General features: G+C 43.3%; 1 protein-coding gene across 6 annotated transcripts in view; it reads right to left on the bottom strand.

Annotated features, from left to right (window-relative positions):
• ZBTB16 (zinc finger and BTB domain containing 16) overlaps nucleotides 1–23,747 on the bottom strand; it is a 166,299-nt gene that overhangs the window by 83,482 nt on the left and 59,070 nt on the right. For all 6 annotated transcript variants that reach the window (XM_039496733.1, XM_039496739.1, XM_039496738.1 and 3 more), the window contains exon 3: nucleotides 2,279–2,376. In XM_039496733.1, the coding sequence (XP_039352667.1) occupies nucleotides 2,279–2,376 (98 nt within the window). The remainder of the gene's footprint in view (nucleotides 1–2,278; nucleotides 2,377–23,747) is intronic.

Raw genomic sequence — 23,747 nt, 5'->3', positions numbered from 1 at the left:
CTGGTGACTTATGCCAGCTTTGAAATCATGCCCAAGCGCTTGCTGTCTTACTCCCCACGTGCCATGCAGCCCTCTTCCCCCTCCGAGTCTAATTTCTCATAAATCAAGATTAAAAGAAATATATCAGTCAATACCCAGGACCAAGCACACACTGAAGAAAAAACCCCGAAGGAATAAGAGAGAGACATTGCGTGCTCATGCTCCACAGAAAACAATTTGTGAAGCATTTGAAAAGACTGATCGTATTTACTGTGCACCATCTCTTTATTGGTGGCTTATCCCACATCTGTTTGCATGTCTATGGTCAGATGATTGTGTTTATTCTAGGCCTGTCAGGACCTCTAGAGTCCATGTGCTGCTGGTGTATATCAGAGGAGATTCAGTGATCCATGATCAACCATCCAGGGATCATCTGCTAGGAGATATTTGTGTGCCCACTCTGACCCAAGCAGAACGGCAGAAGCAGCTCTCAGTGCTTAACGAACAAGGACGGCGGCAGCACTTCCATGAGATGCAGGAACAGGAGTTAGAGAATTATCCTGTATCTGGTCTCTCATACTTGTTACCATTCACTATTAAAGCACTGGCGGGGATAACACCACTTAGCATTTTATGGAGGTAGGTGAGTAAGTGTTAATTATCGCCATTTCACTGGTGGGGAAACTGACCATTTCTTCTGTGTTTGTACAGTGCCTAGTACAATGAGGGCCTGGTCAATGACTAGGGCTCCTAGGCTCTAAGATAAAACAAACAAACAGAAGGTGCAGTGACTTGCCAAGGCCACATAGGGAGGAAATAGCAGAGGAAGGATTAGAACTTCCCCACCCTGTGCTTATTCCTACAGACCATATGGCAGAAAGTTCTACAATGATGCTAGCATCCTTCCAAAATTACTCCAAATGTGCAGCCTTTTAACCTCATGTGGACCCTAAGGGTGTGTCCACACTGCAGAAAACCCCCAGAGCAGCATCTCAGAGCCCAGGTCAGCTGACTCAGGCTTGCATCACATGACTAGAAATAGCAATATAGGTGTTCCCAATCTGGTGAAGACCCTCCCTCTCATTGGGTTTCAGAGCCCAGGCTCCAGCCTGAGCAGCAATGTCTACACTGCTATTTTTAGCTTCCTATCACAAGCCCTGTGAGCTTGAGTCAGTTGACACAGGCTCAGACTCACTGCTGCAGGGATGGGGTTTTTTGGTAGTGTTGCAGTTATGTCTACCCTGCACACTAAGCCTAGGTCTGCGGGACCTGGCTGGTGGACTCGGCGTTTCCAAGCCTGCACTTGCATGTCTGTAAACTTGGCTTTACGATTGCTGGAGCCAGGTCTCAGAGCTGTACTAATATATCCATACTGCACTACAGAGACCTTCTGACTCAGGACTGCAACTTGACCTGCGTCCAGACCTGCAAAATGGTAGAGCTTGGACCCGATTCACAGTGGGACGTGGGCTCTGACCCAACTCCCTAGCAGTATTGCAGGACCTCGGTCCTGAGTGTTTGCTGACCCGACTCAGACTGATTTGTGTGTGTGGATGAAAGTGTGGGGCGTGAGCTCAAATCTGAGTGCGTGCCCAGGCTTAATGAGCAGTGTGAACATACCCTAAGTGATTTACCCTTGAATGAATGAGACATGGATTCGTACATACACTTTACCTTTGAGCAAATGGATCCAGTGGCTGCTTGCGTTTTTTTTTTTAAATACAAAAACTAATTGCATATGGGGTTGTATGCCCAATAGGAATTTCAGACTAAATTAACTTGCAAAACACAATGTCTTCTCACTAGTTTAGCATTCCAACCTTTCTATATCTATTTAATTAAAGGGCCTGCATAATTTGAACCCAATAGTTAGATTCATTAGACGGAGTGCCTAATTCTGCAACAGTTTTGCTAATGAAACTGTAGTGGGTGCCTGTACGTGGCAAATACAGTACACACACACACACACACACACACACACACACACACACACGAAAACCACTCCAATATGATGGCCGAAGTGGATGGAAGCAATCAAATAGCACTCAGCCATGCAGTAGTCCAAGTTTGTTATTCCAGACTGCTGAGGACCTGCAAATATTTCCCCAGTTAAAGAGCTGAAAACAATAAAAAGGGAATATATTCATAATTTACCATTCTAAAATGGTTAAAATACCCCCCCCCACACACACACATACACATGCACACTCTTAAAGTTTGTCTGGGACTTTCAATGGGTTTGGGTCAGTATGACAGAGGCAGCATTCGCCTCACGGAGCATCAATGTCTCTAAACCTACCTGAGTGAGCCAGTAAGTGCATTCGGAGCCGCAAGCTATCCAAGAATCGTTTCCCACACAACTCACATCCATAAGTCTTCATACCACTGTGCAGCTTCCTAAGGAAAAACAGAGACGGATTAGTCCTCTTGCTTGTTGAGGGAGGAGGGGGAGTTTTTATTTAAAATGTTAACACTGAGACCTTTTGAATATTTCATGAAATCTACACATTATCCATGAATTTTCTCATTAGCTCGGCAGGAACACAAATCACAGACATACTTGTTTCATATAAAGCTAGACAGCCGTAGGGACACGAGTAAAAATGGGACTTCTGCTGGCCAGCAGCAATGAGGAGGCTCACCCAGAATATTCAAAGATCGAGGCCTACTCAGCTACAGAGGCTGCTAAAAGGGAAGTCATTTCTTGGGTGTCCTTTGAGCAAAGGGAAGAGGAGAGCTGCTTTAACTGGGGAGCACGTGGGAAGCCTGCTTGAATCTTCTCCCCAAAGCTTGATTTGTTGAAGTCCAGAAAGTTTCAGTTCTTGCATTTTAGGAAGAAGGATCCTGTAGAATCCTTGCCCTAACTCAGGGGTTGCCAACACGGTGACCGCAGGCACTATGGCGCCTGCAGGGGCATCTAAATGCACCCGTGTCCTGGCCGGCGGTCGAGCATCCGCCGAAATACCACCAAAATTCAGCAGCATTTCGGCAGCGACGCCTCTCGATGACGCCGCTTGATGATGTTGTTTGTCACTGGCAAGCAGCGTCATCGAGAGGTGTCGCCGCCGAAATGCCGCCAAAATTCAGCGGCATTTTGGCAGATGCTCGACGGCCGCCATGGTCCTTTGTCTGGCACCCACCAGACGAAAAGGTTGGGGACCACTGCCCTTACTGGTTTGTTTACAAAGCACCTATCCTACCTGCCTTTGTCCAGAAACAGAAACTCTACAAGCAAACCCCAGTGACACCCTGAAGTAATTAAAGCTTAATGAGAAAAAGATTACTCTTGTGAAATTTCTAGAGAGACTTCAAGTCCCTTTGGTAATAAAGGGATCAGAACTCTTACTAGGATTGCCAACTTTCTAATCGCACAAAGCCGAACACCCTTGCCTCATCCCCTACCCCGCCCCTTCCCCAAGGCCCTGTTCCTTCTCCGAGACTCCGCTCACTTCATCCCTCCTCCCCCTGTCACTCACTCTCCCCCACCCTCATTCACTTGCTCATTTTTACCAGGCTGGGGCAGGGGTTGGGGTGCAGGAGAGAGCGAGTGGGACCAGAAATGAGGGGTTCAGGGTGTATGGGGGGGCTTCCGGGCTGGGGCAGGAGATTTGGGTATGGGGGAAGGGGTCCGGCTTGGGGTGTGGGCTCTTGGGTGGGGCAGGGGATGACAGGCTTGGGGTGCAGAAGTGGGCTCAGAGTTGAGGCAGGGGGTTAGGGCATGGGGTACGTGTGCGAGGAGCAGGCTCCGTACTGCACGTACTGCCTGGAAGTAGCAACATGTCCCTCAGCTCCTAGGCATGGGGCGGCCAGGCAGCTTGGTGGCGTGCGCGCTGCCCTTACCCACAGGCACCTCCCCCACAATTCCCATTGGCCGTGGTTCCTGGCCAATGGGAGCTGCGGCGCCAGCGCTCAGGGAAGGGCTGGGGCAGTTCACGGAGGTCCTGTGGCCGCCCTTATGCCTAGGGCCTGCAGAGACATGTCGCCGCTTCCCAGGAGCGGCGTGGAGCCAAGTGGGGAGCCTGCCAACCCCACGCCAACTGGACTTTTAATGCCAGAGTCCCTTTTCGACTGAGTGTTCTAGCTGAAAACTGAACACCTGGCAACCCTGAAGAGATTAAGAGCTAGAGATGCGCCCATCCCTACAAATACTTCATGAAGACCATCAATGCTATCCTTTCCATTGAGGGGAAAACGTTACCATACGTACATCGATTGTGTGTGTTCATGCATCTCACACCAACTGGAACAAGGCAGCAACAGACTAGCACTAGCTGAAGCAGCAGAGCTCAGAAGCCGATTAGAACAGTGGCCACTCTGGAAAGCAAACAGCAGGAACTCCATTGCCCTAATACTGCTCGCTACCGTAGTAGCGGAGTCCATGTTGGAGGGCAAGAGATAGGCTGCAAGGTCCCTGCTGAGAAGTGCCACCCAGATGTTGCTGGATGTTTGGAGTGCTGATGAAACGTAACCACAGTTCACTCTTCTGGCTAAATACTGCACACTAAGGACACTCCACAAATCTCCAGGCTAAGTACCAAAGGGAAAGAGGCGGATAGAAAGAGAAAAAAAAAACACCCACACCTCTCTCACTAATGCTTCTTCCAAGAGCAGTACAGATGGGACAGAATCCTTGAGGATTGCAATGGGAGAGTTTTACTACGACTGGTCCTGAGATGAGCATCCTTAACTCCTATTATCTCAGTAGGAGTAAAGAGAGGGTGCTACGTCTCTTGCAAGCTCACCCCCACAAAGAGGACAAAGCTATGTCTGTTCCCAGAATGAAGCAGCAGATGAACGATGCAGAGTTTCTATTTAGTATTTTTACCATTCAAATTTGCTTAAATGTAGTCAACAGGTTTAATGACAAGTGGCACTAAACAAGGCTCTCCTTCACTCCTTGCTCAGAATCTGAATAGAAAGGTGGGCATTACAGGGGAAAAAGTAGGGAATATTTAGGGCACTAAAATCCTTACATATATTTCACTTAATTGGATTCCCCCTGTTGAGCCCAGATTGGAGAGTCTGGGGAGATGGGTAGTGCATTAAGGCAGTGAAGAAAGCACGATCCAGCTCAGAACCCAAACCATTCCTTGCTGGAAGGATCTTCATTCTTCTTCATAAAGCAACAACCCCATTCAAGAGCAATTCAACACGTCCCAGTGCACTCTACTAGATTAAGTAATATTTACAGGGCCGCCCAGAGGATTCAGGGGGCCTGGGGCAAAGCAATTTTGGGGGCCTCTTCCATGAAAAAAAGTTGCAATATTATAGAATACTATATTCTTGTGGGGGCCCCTGTGTGGCCCAGGGCAAATTACCCCACTTGTCCCCCCCCCAGGTGGCCCTGAATATTTAGCGGACACTGCTTGTGAAGATCTGGACAGCAGCGTTGCCCAAGCCAGAAAAAAATTAAGTAATTATTAAAATGCAAGTGATGTGTCAAAGGCACATGCTCCCTGGCAGCACACGAATGCGCTAAACTCAGAAGTCTATGGACAATCATGACCCTGACAAGAGACTATAGTATCCTAGCAAACAGGAGCCTTCTTTCCACTCCTCATCTCATGCTGCTATAGCCACAGAATTCTTTCAAGCAGTTTTCTGTTATTCACTCACCCCCACCCCGAATCCGTCTTTTCCTCCACCCTCTTGTAAGGCCAATTATTGCTCAAATCAGAAGTCTCACGCACATTGACATTGCAAGGCAAAGTTCCAAAGTTAACTCACGATCATCTACTGTTGAGCCAACTAAACTCAGAAACATTAAACAGAAAACATGGTAAGTGAACTCTCTTTTCTATGACTACTTCACAGTGTCAGAGGTTGATAAATGTATTGCTTAGAAGCAGCCGGTGCTTTGTAGTTGACACAAGCATTGAAAAGCTACCAAGCCAAGTTTGCTACATTTTCCTAAGAGAGATGCACACTCATTTATTGTGATCTTTTCATACAGACGGAAGTAGAAGAGTCTAACAACAAAAACACATGCAGGTTTCAAAATAAGACCCTATAAAAAGTTTTTTGCTGATGTTTTCATCAGATGATACAGTCAAATGACCTACTCCACCTTCTAATCACATCCACTATTCATCATCACTTTGTTACAAGACAAACATGTTTTATTGCATTGGTGCCAAATATAAACTACAAACTGTAGATAATATTTAGTCCTGCCATGAGTGCAAGGGACTGGACTAGATGATCTCTCGAGGTTCCTTCCAGTCCTTTGATTCTATGAAAGAGTTCTGTGCAGACAGGGGCGGCTCTAGACATTTCGCCGTCCCAAGCAGGGCGGCATGCCGCGGGAGGCGCTCTGCCGGTCGCCGGTCCCGCGGCTCCGGTGGACCTCTTGCAGGCGTGCCTGCGGAGGGTCCACTAGTCCCGCAGTTCCACCTGACCCTCTGCAGGCACACCTGCGGGGAGTCCACCGGAGCCGCCTGCCGCCCTCCCGGTGACCGGCAGAGCGCCCCCCGCGGCATGCTGCCCCAAGCACGCGCTTGGCGTGCTGGGGTCTGGAGCCGCCCCTGTGTGCAGAACTGAGCAGGGTATACGTATCCCTGAAAGCAGGGATCCATTGACACTTTTGTTGGCCATCCAGCATCAGAAGACCCTCAAACTCAATGGCTGGGCCCTAGTACCAAGCCACAAATTATGGACAATTAGGAGTCCAGTGGCACCTTAAAGATTAACAGATTTATTTGAGCATAAGCTTTCATGGGTAAAAAAACCACTTCTTCATCTTATGCCCAAATAAATCTGTTAGGTGCCACCAGACTCCTCACTGTTTAAGGTGGATACAGACTAACACGGCTACCCGCTGATACTTCATTATGGACAACTGTTATCTTCACTGAGGATGAAGTTCAACTTTCCTCCAGTCATCCTTTGGCTAAATCCTCCAGCACACTTTAAACTAAAAGTAACCTGCAGTTAATTTTGTGCTGGTGAAAGAGTAACTGACTGCCATTTCTAGAGACTAGAATCCCATGTCTACCAACAGAACGGACATGCCAGAGGCACCTGCCATGCAAGCTACCCTCTCCAATGTGCAGCTTAACCTGGGCAGACTGGAAGATGATATTGTAAGTTCAGTGACCCAATTCAGCCCTCAGCCTTTATGTTAAAAACTGCCAGGGACTGGAAAGAAAGCCATCAACTCATTAGGTTAAATGTTATAGGAATGGCTTTTTGGTTTTTGCCATATTCACCAATCTGAATTCAGAAGCCCTAATGGAGGAAGGTTCCATACCCTATTACCAGTTTCCTTGGCAACTGGCAACCATTAAAACAGCTTGTGCCATTAAAATTAAGTTGAACAGCAAGTAAAAATAAAGCTGTGACCAGTTAGCCTCTCTTGATTCTGACGAGAGGCTGATAATGGAGCAAACCCATTATAATTATCTTTGTGCTGGGGACAATGTAATGTGTAAAAATATGGCTTTGTTGAGACGTATTAATTCTGGATCAAATCATGTTTGGTTTTGCTGGTATTTGACCCTGGATACTAAAGGACTCTTTAGAGAAGTTCTCTTTAGAACAGGATCAACAGGAAAATAAACTAATTAACCAATTTACTTTTGAGTGAAAAATATTTAAAATAGTTCCCCTTTAAGGAATTTAGCACCCTGTATCAGTACATTTTTTTTGTCCCAAACTATCTTGAGAATAAACACAAACTCTTCAAACTTCTCAACATTAAAAACACACTAAAATCATGTGCATTGGCTGCATTTGAAGATCTTTATTTTAGAATGAAGAGTCATTTTTTTGAGAGGCTATTCTAGTTGACAGGTTTTTTGAACTAGGCTCACAAATGTTCTTCTCCATAGAAGTCTATGAAGAACGGCCCTTTTCTAGTGTGTCTCTTTAAAAATCATCTTGAGTCATCACTCAGTCAAGCAGCACTCCAATGTTATAACATCCATTTGAACCCCATGGTCCTTACTGCCGTTCACGTAAACCCACCACCTCCATTATTATTATTTTTAAGAGGCACAATGGTTAACTCATCTTGGAGTCAATGGCGAAACTCCCATTGATTTCAGTCCCAACAAGGCTTGCTGCTGCCTCTCCTAACAGAGCTCTGGACTAAGATATGGAGAGTTGGGTTCAATTCCCAGCTCTGCCATAGGATTGTTGGGTGACAGAGAAAATCACTTCCTCTGTACCTCAGTTTCCTTATCTGTAAAATGGGGATAATGGTACTGATCTCCTTTGTACATGCTTTGAGATCTACAGATGAAAAGCACTATGTAAGAGCTAGGTATTATACCATAGTGGATACACAAGTCACTAACACAGAAACTAGGGCATATTTCCTGCAGAAGGAAGGGGAATATTTGTCAAGTTGCCAACAATCCGCTTATCTTAAAAAAAAAAAAACCTTTGTTTTTTGGCCAACAAAAACTTTTCCTTTCTGATTTCTAGACTGGAATGTCAAGATAAATGGAGCCAAACACATGGTGCCTTGACAGAAAACAAAAAGTATTAACCTGACCAGAGATACCAAGATTTAAGCCAGGCCCACTGGGAGCAAGGCTGCTTGAGCCAACATGTGGGACAAGGTGGTGCGTGTGTATGGGGAATGAGGGTATATCGGGAGAGAGAACAGCAGTGGATACACGCCACGAGCATCTGGAGCCTGCAAGCCAGCCATACCCCCTTCCTACCCAGTAGAAGATGTGAAACGAACCATCAGGTTTTTCTTTTTGGTACAAATTCATATTACACAGAGCTATTTGACAAGATGTTAATGCTCCGCTGGTATTGCCACATATTATGCTTGCTAGCAATAGAGCTTATTGCTCCATGATTAGTCAATATTAATAAACATTTCCAAAGGCGTTTACAGCACAATTTACTTGTTTAATACAGCACTTGATGCTCTCCATAAAGTAAATATATCAATAAAAGGCAAGAAATTTCAATCAGATTTAAAATAATAAAGCACAAACAATAACTAGACAAGTTAAAGAGAGGAAATACAGGTGTTCATTGGATAACTTCTTTTAACCCTTTCACTGCCACAGAACCAGGTGCATGGCTTAGATCCATTTGTGTTGATGCATTGTAAGGATGTGGTGAATAAGGCATGCCAGGAGGGCATTTTTACTACACTGAACAGTACCCTACCCTCAAGTGATAAATGATGTGTTTGATCGCAATTTCTGTTCAGGGACCAGAACACAGTGTTCCTGAGGTTTTTAAGACAGTTTGGACAACACCAAACGAAAAATACTTGAATGCGAGGGATCCCGGGGTTGCCAGAAAAGCAGATGCTTGCAGCCACGTTGCCTTGTGCTGGAGCCCTGTCAAAGCTCCAGCTAACATGGACAGGCCAAGTGAAGATCTCTCAGTAAACATCCAGGTGATGCAGGGAGTGTGCTGGGGGAGAGGGCCCCCTCCTCTTAGAGTCAGCACTGAACCAATGCCACAGCACGGTACTGGGCGACACTTGCGCTGGAGGGGACGTCTTTTTCATGAGACACAGTAATTAACTCCTGACCACTTTTTATACGTATAAAGGCCCCTCTTAAGTCAGGATGTTACCCCAAGCTGGCTTCCAACCAGAATATTGGTGTTACCACCTTCTACTTACTTTAAGGCCCACCGAGTTTCCATTAGCGGCAGGCTTCTTCACTTCCTGCCTTAGCCAACCGCTGCTGCCTTCCCCCTTTGAGGGGGCTGCACTTCACCCACTATGGACATGTCCCTTTCACAAAGAGCCAGATCCTCCAAGATGCTGCATACCCTCGCTCCCAGTGCAATCAGTGGGAAATGAAAGAGCTCAGGGCTTTACCTGAGAGGACCCCACTGACTGGACTGGAGCTAAGTTTACACTATCTTGGGATCTACCCCAGAATCTATCACGTTCTTTGGGTGGAATGGTGCTATATCAAGTTACACTTTGAGAAACCGGGGGGGGGGCTAAAAGAAACAAACAAAAAACGTTGTTTCCTGCATTACACAATCGTATTAAAAAACACACGTTCCATTGTATGTACACAGTCTGCAAGTCGGGCTGGATGTTAGTCAGGCTCTAGAGCAGAGCAATTTGTTCTGGTTCTTGTAACGGTAAGGACAGACAATAGCATTTGAAGCTAACCACAATCCCAGTAAAGTGCTCGCAGATAAGATTTTTCCCTCCCCTCCTCCCCAATCCTCCCCCACCAGAAAAAGTGTTAGAACGGGATGTCAGAAACGACAAAAGAACACATTAATCTTACGAGTGCAACAGCTCACACAGAAATCTACATGGCAATCAAACTTCAGCTTTGATATTTCCGGCCGTTACGTAACCTGCTCATTGTTTTAAAATGCTCGAGTTCTCGCTAAGTAATTTATTTGAAATATCTTTATCGACAAATTTCACCTGAGCACAAAAGTTTTCTCATTTGGTGTCTACTTATAGGACGATCTTATCGTGCACAATCTCATACAGTCTCTTTCAACAAGGTCTTAAAAGCGCTTTATCTTCTAGGTTCCTGGTAGCAAAATATGATTGAAATGTTCTATTTATGCTCACTGGATTAAGGAGATGTTGCAAAACTGCACAAAAACCTGGCAGATGTAAGCAAGGTATTACAGCCGCTCAGGCTGTTAAGATCTGAGAGAGGAGATCAATACATGTTTCTGCACTTTTACTGAAGTTGTACCTTTAAAATGGAGGGGGGGTGTGTGTTAAGAACATTAAAATAGATCTCTCCTCACCGATATTGTCCAAATTCGGGTACAAAAAGATAGACTGAACTTTATGATGACAGCTTGATGCTGAAATTAAATTCCAACTATTCTGTTTGTCCTGAGATGTCCTTATAAGCAAATTAAGCTAAACAAAAGGATATTCAGGGATTAAAAGGAACAGCAATCTGGAAAGGTCTCTCTTTCCATACCATCATGCCAGGCTTTTCGATATAGTATCACTAGTCAATACTTGCACAGTAAAGTAACTTTGCATGCTGTAACATTAAATGAGCACGTCTCCAAGTATACAATTGTCTGCTGCAACTGCTGGAGAAACAAAGGCCTCATGATAAATTCCTGCTAAAATCCTAGAGTTAGGACACTATAATGGCTCAAAACCCAGCTCTTTTGATTTGGAAGAGATTGTGCTACAATGCAAGAGTATGCGTCAGCCTTGGAATGCGTCCAGAGGTATGGCAAGTGGTGGTGTACAATTAAATTTCCTCTTGGAAATGGGGTTTGCTGCAAAGGAGTGAAGAACAGGGGGACATGGATAAGGATCCCCCCCCGCAACACCTTTACATGATCTACTCCAGGATTAAAGCTTCCATTTCCCTCCCTCTTTACCAGCAGGAAGAGGGAGCTAAAGATCTGACCTCAATTCTGTCACATGGATGTAATACCTACAAAAGGGTTAAGTTGGTTGAAAGAGGCTTTAAGAAGTAGTTGGAAAAGATATCATGTGCTCAGGGTATGGCCAGCCAATGAGAGTTTGGCCTGGTGACATAATAGTTCTAACCTGGCTTTTCATTGGTGGGGCATGCTGCACCTTCCCTGGTCTCCTGCTAGAGAATTCTGGGGATGACGTTTCTATGAAAGCTTAAAGAAGCTTCTTTCTTCCAGTTCTTTGTAAATGTTTGTTTTCCTGCCTCACCACTGGATTCAATTATTAGTGCTTGAAATATTATAGCTCTCAGAGTTCATCCAAGTCCCAGAGGAACTACATTTCTGAGAACCTCTAAGACAAGAGAACGTCATGGCCTTTCCAGTCTTCCAACATTCCCCACCCTCTGTCCGTGGCCTGCTGGGGACAATCTCTTCTTCTGTGTCCAGGGGTAACCGTTTTATTAGTTCAATACCTTCCAAAGCCGTCTAATGCATTTCAAACTGTGTCAGTGCCACGGTCTGGGTTTTTAACTCCCAACAGCAGGACACCCTGCTGAAGATTAGTAGACCAAAAATATTGTGCTACTCCAGCCAATACAATCCATTTACAGGGGCTGCAATGTAGCTTTTCCTTTAGCACAGAGAGAAGGGGAAATTTACCAATTCTGTCCCAAATACAAGTGGGTCACTTGCTGATCACAACGACAACTGCATACACCCCACCAACAGAGCATCTATGTAACCTCAGTCACACTAAACACTATGTACCAGGCTGCTTGGGGGGGAGGATCAGGCCAAGTAAATAAAGTGAAGTTGTTGGGAAGATCTCACCATCACAAGGCACCTGCCCTCGTGGGAGAGCATTCCAAAAAGAGGTTTTTGTTTTGTTTTTTAAAATGTGGTTTTCCCTTTAATTATGGTTTATTAAAAATGCACATTTAAATATCAAACCAGCTTGGAGCTAAAGTTTTCAGGTCATCAGATATTACTGAAGAATGTTTAGGCTTTGGAAATAGACAGTTTATTTGCTATCCCAACCTTCCTCACAGTAAGGAAATGAAAAATCAACACATGACCTTGTTTGTGGAGAGGTAGCACAGAGCTGTGATTATGCAATTCTCTTTGTTGGAAGGCCTAAAAGCCAGGAAGCGTACACTACCTTGAGGAGTAGCTATAGATCATTCAACGCAAACTTGCTGAAGGAAGAGCCCTTCCCTAAGTAAGAACCACAAAGACAGGTTTGCCAACAAGTTCCCTATACTTAAAAAAAAAAAATGCAGCGATATTCCTTTCCAAACAGGCATTGGAAAGAACAAACAAACAAAAGCTGGAATGGAAGTAGGCCCCTTACAAGCTGTAAGTAATTAAAAAGGCCTGTAAATGCCCTGCAAAAAGCACTTCAAAGAGACAGTAATTCCAGCAATGGCTAGTCAAGAGCGTGTGGTGTAAAAATTATGAGTTTTCCCAACAGGGTGCTTTGTGTGAAAAGGACAGGATTGGTGGCAAGCGATTCTGCACCACTCAGGAGATTTTTATGTTCACTTGCGTACAATGGGCATGTGCAGGCATTTATCAATATGTACTTTATCCGCGTGTACACAGGAACAGTGTGTGGAAAGGGGAAATAAACTACCAAAGGCTCTCCTCATTACGGGCTTTGTTCCAACTCTGTGGCAGTGAATTCACCGTACTTAGGCTCCAGACTAATCCACAAGCTAGCCCATAGAGTCAGGACTAGTTACACACTGACTACTGCGGTAGCTAGGAGGGAGATTTCCAAAAGCTCCTGGGATTTAGGAAGCACAAATCTTACTGCAAACTTACATAAGTGACACAAAACACGTGATGAACTACCATGCACATTTTTGCATTAGTTATTTCATACAATCTGTTTGCATTACGGCCTTACTGATTTTTTATTTTCCTAAAGTTCCTACAGGGTCTTTTTTTATTACTCAGCCTTAACTCTGTTATTTCCCAGTCACACAATAGCTAATCCTTTATCCTTCCAATAATTTCTCTCTCTCTCCCTCTAAGAGGGGAGATGGGATGTGTGTACAGTCCTAATATGTAAAAATCATAAATAGCAAGCAGCTCAAGTCTGCCATAAACAAACTCCTATTCTGTTCAGTTTACAGACCCACTCTAACTCCGCCTGCTTAAAAACGTACATAAAAATGTCTTTTACTATTTTTAAATTTAATGAGTTTTCATTCCCTATCTCCACTTAACTCCCCTTCTTTAAACGGGGAAGACAACCGCCTGCCTCCTAACAGAAGTGATAAACTAAACCTGGGGTAAGCTTTCCAAACTGATTGCAACTTTGTGGGAAGCCCTCTCCACTCCCCACCCCGAACCTGCCTCCCCCCTACCATTCCAAACAAGATGTATGGATTTTGGACATTTGATTACTTTTAAGTATATATTTTTTCCTCAAATAGACTGAATACAATGGTTAGGAAATTTGACAGAAAGCTATTCTGAGCCATTTATTGCCTTAATACGCACCTTTGTCCAACAGGCAGTTTTGACAAGAGCGATAAATTCCAAATTTATGTCAACAGAGCATATGTTGAACACCTCATTTCTGAGCTAAAGCGGCGTGCTGCCCCATAAATCACAGTTCTGTTTGAAATGAAAGTAGATTACAGGCCTGTGTTATTGAGCAGTTAGAGCTATAGTCATATAAATCAGAACTTTTAACTCTAGGCGATCCGTTGTGCAATTAACTAAAGGGTACTTTGTCATTTCAAGTCTTGTGCACAGACTTGGCAGGGCGCACAGCTACTCGGGAAAGGCAAAAAAGTTATTGGCTACTAACAGCTTTAACACTGCCGAGTTTTGCTAAATACCAGTTGAACCAGTTAATTCTATGAATCACCATGCTAATAGAAAACCCAAACATTTGCTACACAAATTTGATGTTGCGGATACTCAACCATGCAAGCCCTTTGCTCTAAAAAAGCCTCAGTGTCTCTCTCTCTCACACACACGATAGAAGTATAAAAACTATCATTTTTCTTTGAGTATAGAACCCCTGGTGCATGTCTCATTTTATGTTCTATACAGTACCAAGAAACATTATTTGAGCTCAAATAATAAATAAGGATAACTTGACATTCACAACCAGGTTAACCACTCACTTCCACTATTGGAGAACAGGGGGAAAAAAAGGTGCATTGTAGGATCCCTCACTACAGCATCTCTCATCAAATGGAGGTATTTAGGGGCTAATGGAGAAGTATCTTCTCTGTTATTTAGATATCAGTTGATGTAGCAATGGCGTCCAGCATTCTGAAAAGAAGAGTTTTATTGTGTTCAGCACTAGCTTTTCTACCATGCCAACTGCCAATGCAGTCACATCACCAGCCAGGTAAGTAGTAGAAACGATTTTCCTACCTGCCTGCTTCATAGTGTTAGTGAAACACATGTTTCAACACTGCCAGCATCCAATGGGTACCAGCCAAACCTGACCTCTGAAGAATGATCCTGTTTAAGTTTTTGCCTTCCATTCCCCCCACCCCCACCCCCCGTCTCAAGATTCAATGTTGGTCTAGCATAGTAGTAGAGTTGCATTACTCTAGTTGGCTTTCACTGTGATAGAGGACAAACTTGCACAGAAACTGAGTGTAACTAAACAATCCCAACATGCACCACACAGGAATGCTACTTCCTACAGCCATAAAAGAGGATTTCCAGATGCACCAAAAAATTGGTACACTCCAAAAATTACGACAGAAGGGGAGATTTTCAAATTCCCAGCCCCCAATGAAAGTCAATGGAAGCTGGGCACCAATCTGCCTTTAAGAGTTACTCAACACCCAGCAGATTTAATTTGTGATGCAAGCCAAAGAAGCACCCAGTACCATATATTCATTTGTTTCTCTCCTAAGAAGCCACCAACCCTGGAATCCAGCATTTGACTTTGGTCAAAACCAAAGTAAGCTGAGTCAAGACAACTTTTTCCAGGGACAACTACATCCGGGGTAGTTCCATGAATGGGGAGAAGTAAAAAGCACTGGGGAAGGGTGGTGATAGACATGTTTGGCATAAACCAAAAGAAACCTGACATGATAATTCACGTGCCTTGTCACTTTCATGAACATCTCCTTGCTCATCCCCGAGATTTCCTTTCTGGGCAATTGCAATTGACAGCAGCAGGTCTTTATCGCTCTTTCCTCATTGCACGTGAACAATGAAGTGATTTCCATTAATTTATAGACCATGGTTTTCCTTTATAGGCTGGACCCATCAGTAGAGATCTTACTGTTTAGAATGCTGGAAAACTCATTTCTCACTGAATAAATTACTCGTCCAGAGCCAGACAAGTGACTTTTACTAAAACAAAAAATATATAGTTAAGGAACAGCAAAAAGCACCCCTAGAATGGCTGATATCCAGATCAATCATTCCTGACATTGCACACTCAACCAGGCCAAAGGGAAAGGATAGAATTGGCCAGAACGCCACACCCAAGTGCTGCATTTTCTGAGAAAAGGGCACAAACATTAATCCCGATCATTCAAGTGTCAAATTTCTTGTGCAGTGCCTTCCACATACACTACCTCAATAGACACCACTCTGGCTCTCTTCACTCAGAGAGGAGAGACTACCCTTTGACAGAAAAGAACTTCATTTGCCTTCCATAAGGCACAACTGAATTCATACACAAAATTGTCACTTTGCAAGCCTTTAGGCCCTTCACACATGAGCTGCAAATATTTGGAAGTGTCACTGGTTAAGAAATTTTCAGGTTTAGTCATAATTTAGTAGCCCCCTGAACATTCAAGTTATAATACTTTACAGAAAGCATATACTTCTTTGCTGGCATGGGCAGACAGAGATGGAATGCAGAAGACACCGGAAGAAACAATTTTTTTCCACCTTCTCCAAAAGTCACCTAATTGAAATTAAATACAGTAAACTGCAGCTTGTTAGTGGATGTATCCATGCTCAAAATTAATGACTAATATGAGGCCCATTCAGGTAAGCATGGGAATTTGTGGGTGTTTTATGACTCAAACCATGGAGGAGATGGCTTCTCACGGAAGTTCTACATTTCCTTAGCAGGCACTGATTACTTAATGATAAAAAAATTGACCAGTATTGAGTGAAACCTAAAATCGTTCCACTAAAGGAAATAAGGAGACATCAGTAAATTACAGACTTCCACAGAAACCAGGACGCCTTGTGGAAGCATAGATCTTTAGAAGGTTTTTCCACCTTATAGGTGGGTGTGCCTCACTGGACTACAGGTACTTTCCCTTAGCAGCCAAGGGATCACAGAGAGACTTTAGGTTCTAAATTTAAACTGGCCACAGGCTTGAAAGAGAACTGCAGAGCTCAATTTGTTTAGCTTATTAAAAAGAAGATTGAGAGGTGACTTGATTTTAATCTCTTCATGGGGAGAAAATACCAGGTACTAAAAGGCTCTTTAGCCTAGCACAGAAAGACAGAACAAGAAGCAATGGCTGGAAGCTAAAGCCAGAAAAATTCATATTAGAAATACATCACTTTTTGGGGTGGTTCTCCCCCCCGACAGCAAAGGTGATTAACCATTGGAACAAACAACCAAGGGGACTGGTGGATTCTCCATCTCTTGAATTCTTCAAAGCAAGACTGGATGCACCCTCCTGGAAGATATGTGGTAGAGAAATACAAGCTACCGGATGCAGTGCAGGTGTAACTGGGTAAAATCCTGTATCATACAGGCCAATTGATAATCTAATGGTCCCTTCTGCCTTTATAATCTATGAATCTAGGTAGCTTCACTGAAACAGTCAAGAAGAGATTGATGCACCCTAAAGTCTTGCATCAAAATATCCTCCACTTACTTTAAGGTTATTACCCAGCGCCTCAAATTTTCCTCAACCAATTTCAAATATAACTATCCAAATCCCCAGTCAGTTGTTGTCACTTCCTTTTTCTTTATTAACAGCCCTGCAAACTCAACCTAGAATCTGAGCCAAGCTAGGTTCTATCTGACTCCCGAATCAACAAGTTTCTGCAATAGGATCATCGTTAAGTTTATTTTGCCAACAGAAAAGAATTTCACAATCCTAGAGCTGTACTGGCTCTGGAGTTCCAGGAGGAGTAAAACATTTATTTCAGTTACTAATCCGGAGTCAGTAGGCTCATCTCTGAATTTACACAGGAAGCAGATCTATTGATTAACAAGGTGCTAATTTTACCAAGTCGCTTTTCAGAGTAAAACTGCATTTGAAGACATTATAAGCAATAATCTCACAATGCCGGCTTGCCAAACAGCCTTGTATTTCAACTTTACCTTTGCTCCATCCTCTCCTTTGATGAACAAGGTGGGTATAAACTCTGGGAGGTGGGACAGAGTTGGCTGGTGCCCAAAGTTCATAAAAGATATTTGGGAAATAGCTATAAACTTTTACAAAAATTATTTAATACTTAAAAAGAGCAGTATTAAACCCCTTGGGGTCTTCTGTGTGAGGAAATGGTGTCAAACGAGTGCTAACCAGGTGTGCCTCCTTATTACCAGGGTGCCAAGACTGGAATGTGAAACGAAAAGTGGTTTGAGAGAAAAAGATCTATAAAGTGAGTCAAGAGCTTTATAGCTCAAAAGAACTCTTCATTAATCACACAATATGTCCATTTAGTTATCGTTAAAGGAAAACAGAAGTCAACAATAAACAAAATATATACCTCCATGGTGGGCAACAGAATGCAAGGGAAGTAAGAGATGGCTTTTCTTTCCCATGCTATAGCAGTTCCATTTCTATGCTGTTTGGTATATTTCAATATCATGGGTTCCTCAAGTCTCAAAGCAAATATCAGTGTATTTTCTGCAGCAGGGCAACTCGAATTCACAGCCCACAACTACTGCTATTACAATCTCATGCCAACGACAAAAGCAATGATGTTAGTTCCAGATTTATGTAGCACATCCAACAAACAAGCCAAGTCCTTTCTCTAATGGTGCAAAAAAGAGCAGTTGGGAATACTACCCAAAAGCGAGGGACTAACTGGAATGGGCTATTTCCCCTCCACACACCCTCTGTTCGGGAACTGAATTCATTCAGTAAAAGCAAAAGATACTAATTTTTCTGACTACCCCTGTATTGAAACAAACAAGCAAGCAAGCAAGCAAGCAAGCAAGCATGCATTTATTTCTCAGGTATTTCTAAGGCACCTATACTTCCAGCCACATATGCAGCCATGTGCATTTAAATAAAAAATCTATGTTCCTTTCACATGGCATTTTCAGCCTCTGTTTCCATGAGCAGAGCCAGCAGATCACAACATTGGTGATCCTGGTTCACACAACCTGAATGGGAAAACAAGACGATATGGTAAAAAACACAGATAGATGGGTTCTCACAAAGTGCATTCTTGGAGGAGAAGGGAGGTTGGTTACTATTAAGTGATATTTTCTAAACCCTTAGGGAGGGAATTTCTATATCCAAGTCCCATTCATTTTAAAATTAGGTAGCTGTGAAAAATCTCACCCCAAATCCTATGATAAAGGCCTCCAAGGACTTAACACACAACTCAACCTTGAGTTTAAAAAAAAAATCCTAAAACCACCAGCAGATTCCCATGATTTATGGGAACAAAAAGGACATTAAATGAAACTGAAAGACAACATCAAAAATTCACAAAAAGGAATCCTCTTGTTTCATTTTCATAAAGATAGCAAGTAACATTTTCCAAAAGTCCTTACGAGACTTAGAAATCTGAACCCATTTTTTGAAAACTGCACTTAGGCCCAAATTTTAGCCACTTTTGAAAATGTGACTTCTGACTATTTTACCCAGTATATAAACAGCCTGTGGAACTCATTACCACAAGATATCACTGTCACTGAGGTGAAGAGCTCAGGAGGATTCAAACAAGGATTAGGTACTTCTATGGATAATGAGAACTCCACAGACACATTAGATAGAAAATTATATATTTTTACAAAGCAACATAGAATTTTAGGATTCAGGTCACCAGGGGTTAGAAGGAAACTGCCCTTTGAGTAGGTTATACAATAGCTGTCTACTAAAGGATTTTCTTTCATCTTCTTTTAACATAGCAAGTTCTAATTTCAGTCAGAGACAAGGTACTAGACAAGTGGACCACCAGTCTAAATTCAGCATGGCAATTACAGTTTTCCTACCAGCTAAGAAAAATACCCAAAGGAGTTCGGTACCAAGCCCCTGGTATGTCAGATACTGGATCAAGAGTATCTTCAGAACACTGCCTGTTCCCCCAGAACTGTATGGGGAAACACTGATAGGGTTTGATTCTGCTATTCTTTGTGTTTTGTTTCTTGTTTTTAAACACATGAACAAAAACATAAAAAACATTCCTGAGCTGCATCAATCATTCCTTGAGCCAGAAAGACAATTCTTATTCAATTTCTAACACACTAGCAATTTTTTCTCATTTTTCCTGCTGTTGAATTTGAAGACTTGAAGGGGGGGGGGCAAGGAAAACTGACCCAGAACATGCCTCCAGAGTGAAAAAAATATATGGCTCTGTTCTACTGTAATGCAATTGAAAGTTGGAAACCAAAAGCTTTCCAAGGTTTGCAAATCATTCTTTTCCCTGTTCCTATTTTGGCAGCCAACAAAAACACAAGGGGGAAATCATAAGACAGACAAAACTAAGATCTCAGAGTCCTCACAAGTTAAATTCAAAAGGGAAAAAACATGCATTAACATTAAGGATCTTGCATAGACCCAAAAAAGCCACAAAATGAAATCTGACGTCCCACAAATTCCACAATGTGCTTATCTGCGTGCCCTTGCTTGAGTGGCACAGCACTTATGGATCCAAGCCCCACACACCATGCTGTACTAAGTGTTACTGGTAAAATATTTACTTTATCTAAATATTGTAGGTTAAGTGAAATAAATATTTTGCCAGGGTTATAGGGCCCTCCAAGGACCATGTGTGATGCAAGAGCTGGTATAACTTGAGCAAAAGTGGTTATAATGGAATCTTAATAGATTTGCAAGTAAATCTTTCCTGGAAGGAAGGAATGTGAGTATCCAAACCCCACAGACGTTACTACCGTGGGTTCTAGGTTCTTCTCACTGACCAATTCTCTAGTTTCTCCAGTTGCTGAGCACAACTGCTTAGTGACTCTAATGCGAGATGATTTTGTAGTTCTGAACCCCTAGACTTACAGATCATTGTGGAAGCAAGTTAGGGTACTGAAAGGCTCATGATAAAACAACTACAGCTGCCCCAGTCAGACTGCAGGGTCTTGTGCAAACTCACAATGCCCTTAGAGCAGGCTTCTTACTGAAGGAAAGTGCCTGCCATTATCTAGAACCAGATAGTTCAGAGTCAGTGGACCAGGGCTGCCCAGAGGATTCAGGGGGCCTGGGGCAAAGTGGGGGAGCTGTGGTGCTTGTACTCACCCAACGGTGGTCCGGGTCTTCAGTGGCATTTCGCCAGTGGGGGACCCTTCAGTCTCTCCGCATCTTTGGCAGCACTGAAGGGCCCCCTGCTGCCGAAGACCCGGACCGCCGCTGGGCCAGGGTTCGCGGGGCCCCCATGGGGCCTGAGGCAAATTGCCCCACTTTTCCCCTCCTCTGGGCAGCCCTGCAGTGGACCCACAAGTCAAGACTCCCAAAGTAGTTTCTGAATCTCTCACACCCAGTACAATGGGCTATAGGTAAAATATCTTCCTAGCACCACCGCCCACAACACACCCTTCAATAAGAGGCACTCTGCTCAGCCTACTCACCTGGAGAGACCGGTGCAGCGCAGCTGTCACACCACTGGAAGATATTTGGGATGAGATTTTTCAAAGCCGCCTAAGGAATTTGGAAGCAATTCCCAGTAAAAATTAGCACCTTAATCCTGAAGGTGCTGGCTCCGACATCCAGTAGCAGCAGAACAGGAGTTCCTCTCTGGAAGCCAGCTACTATTCTAAGTGCAACTGTGCTGATGCCATAATGCTTGGACAGTGACCCCATCTTGCAAAGGAGACAGATGCAAACCAACATTCTCCTGTGTTTAAAGAGACGAGGCTCAGACTGAACCCTCAGGTCACCGAGTCCATTCCCCTGCATCCCAGTATTTGTACTTCAAATGAACTGCAGCAAGCATACCTGAAACAAGCCAAGTGCAGCCATAAGCAGCAACAAGCTTCCAAGTCCTGATGTATAATTGAGGGAGGTCAGTTAGTCTGAAGCGATGTCCACGTCTCTCCCAGAGCCACTACTCTAAGCACCAACTGAACTGTGATGCCCCCAGATCATGGGCAATAAGAAAGGTAGCAAGATATTGAGGTTGTATGCTAATGAGGACCATTTTCCAACACAACAGGCAGCTGATAAAGTTCCAGGGACATAAAAAGCACGAGCATTTGCAGTGGAAGTTTTTGTGCAGATGTAAAAATAAAATAAATAAATAAATGGGGGGGGCGTATTGTGATTTTTGAGAGAGATCTGGAAGGTTACCAGCCTTACGAGTAGCAGCACTATAAAAAGATTCAGACACTAAGTATTTCCTTTCCTATAAAATATTCATTGCAGTATGTGAGAGCCAAGTAGCAGAAACCTCAAGCATTTCTAACTTTGTACTGCAGTAATAACAGAGTTTTATAGGAACCTTCTGATTTTATTTATATCGGGCTATAAATATGTTGTTCCATCCGATACAGAAACGTGGGCATGTGCGTACCCTTCTCAGGCTATACAGCACACAGACAAAATATAAGCCAAGCAAGTGGAATTGGTTTGCTTTAGCATTTTGAACCGAAGCGGACAAAATAATCTGCAAAAGAAAATCATGGCTTTTGGAAAAGGCTCATTATCGCTTATAATGTTTTGTGTGAGCTCAACAGATAAACAATAGCTCCCTTAGGTTAAGCTCACTTATCCCAATAAAACAAATCAACGGTCAGTTTAGATCTTGGATCAAGAGAATATTTGAAAACACCTATTCTGCTTATAAGACCTGGGGAGCAGCAGCAGCTTAAGGAGAGATGCCAGAGTAAAGAGATATTTTTGTATCTTTTTGCTGAATAGTGCTATTTCACTTTCCAGTTTTTTATTCATTATTGCTTATAAAACAGAGGAGAGAGATTACACGCAGGACATATTACACACAAAGTATTGTGGCGCAGCTTTACACGGTTATAGCCGTTTCCTGCTTATGTCCCCTTTAAATTTCTAAAGACTCTACCTAGCTACCATTTTGTGAGGTAGATGTGATGCCGCATTTTAAAAAGAAGCCACACACACTGTGCTCCTCTCACCCATGAAAGTTTGACTCTTGATCCCACTGGTTCTCTTACTACTCTTAACCTAAATTAAAAATAGCTCAGACTGAACGGATATGGATGCGTCTCATGGATAGAATCATGTTGTTTCTATGGAAAGTTTACCTCTGGGCTTTTGTGGCCATAAGAACTGGTGATGCCTTAACAGTTCTCTCAGTAGAAAGGCAAATAACCAGGTGCTCAGGTGAGCAGCACATTTGTATACACAGGGACACACACAATATCTCTATCTTCATGGCTGGATTTGTCTGATTCACACTCATGCATTTCAATTTCAGATAAATCAGATTGGTGGATTTTTGAGGTATGTACAGTATGTGAACGTTTTGGTTTTGACACTGACCAAACTGCTTTGGCTAATTTGCCTGAATTTTACATGCTCTGAGCAATGGTTTATTCCACTTAGTTTGCCAAGAGCCACGATCTGAATGAATTATATGCAAAGGCAGGCAGACATGTCACAGCTTCTTACAGTACATGCTCTCTAACTTTCCAAGCCAGCTGCAGTTCCAAGCCATCTTTGGGCGAGGTCATTAAGAGATACTTGATTTTCACACACACCTTTCTTGCCTGAGTAAATCAATATGAAAATCAATTCATCCACTGATATACTTTATCAAGATACATGTGGCGATGCCACATCTCGTTTACAGTGTAGATCTTGTGGAAACCCAAGGTCACTAGATAGAAAACAGTCTACAAAAAGCATCATATATTGGCTGCAAATAGAAAAGTGAATGGAACAGGGAGGAGAGATAGAAAAGGAGCCTGGGGATGCAACAATTATTGCGCTGGGAAGGCTGAGTATCGGCTTGGCTTGCCAAGCTTGTTTAAATGTGAAACCGTTAGGTTTGGAATTAGAGAGTATTTTCCTCAGACCACTCCAAAAACAAGGCGGGGGGGGGGGGGGAAATGGTTTCATTGGTGTACAACCTGCAGAATGCAAAGCATTTCAGAGAGAGAAGAAAGAATCAAGAGCACAAAAAAGAGAAGGCAGGATAAAGAGGATGTTTCTAGTTGGTGGAAAGGAGAATATCAGTGCACACACCTCAGATAAATCTTTGTTTCTGAGAAGGGGCATTTATTTTCTTACGCGATTTACTTAAAACACATGGTGACCAACGCTGAGCCTTCTTGAACAGATCAGACTATGCATTAAATA

Source organism: Mauremys reevesii, linkage group 12, assembly GCF_016161935.1.
Source record: "Mauremys reevesii isolate NIE-2019 linkage group 12, ASM1616193v1, whole genome shotgun sequence".
In the NCBI taxonomy this organism is placed as follows: domain Eukaryota; kingdom Metazoa; phylum Chordata; order Testudines; family Geoemydidae; genus Mauremys; species Mauremys reevesii.
This window is presented reverse-complemented; position numbering and strand designations above follow the sequence as displayed.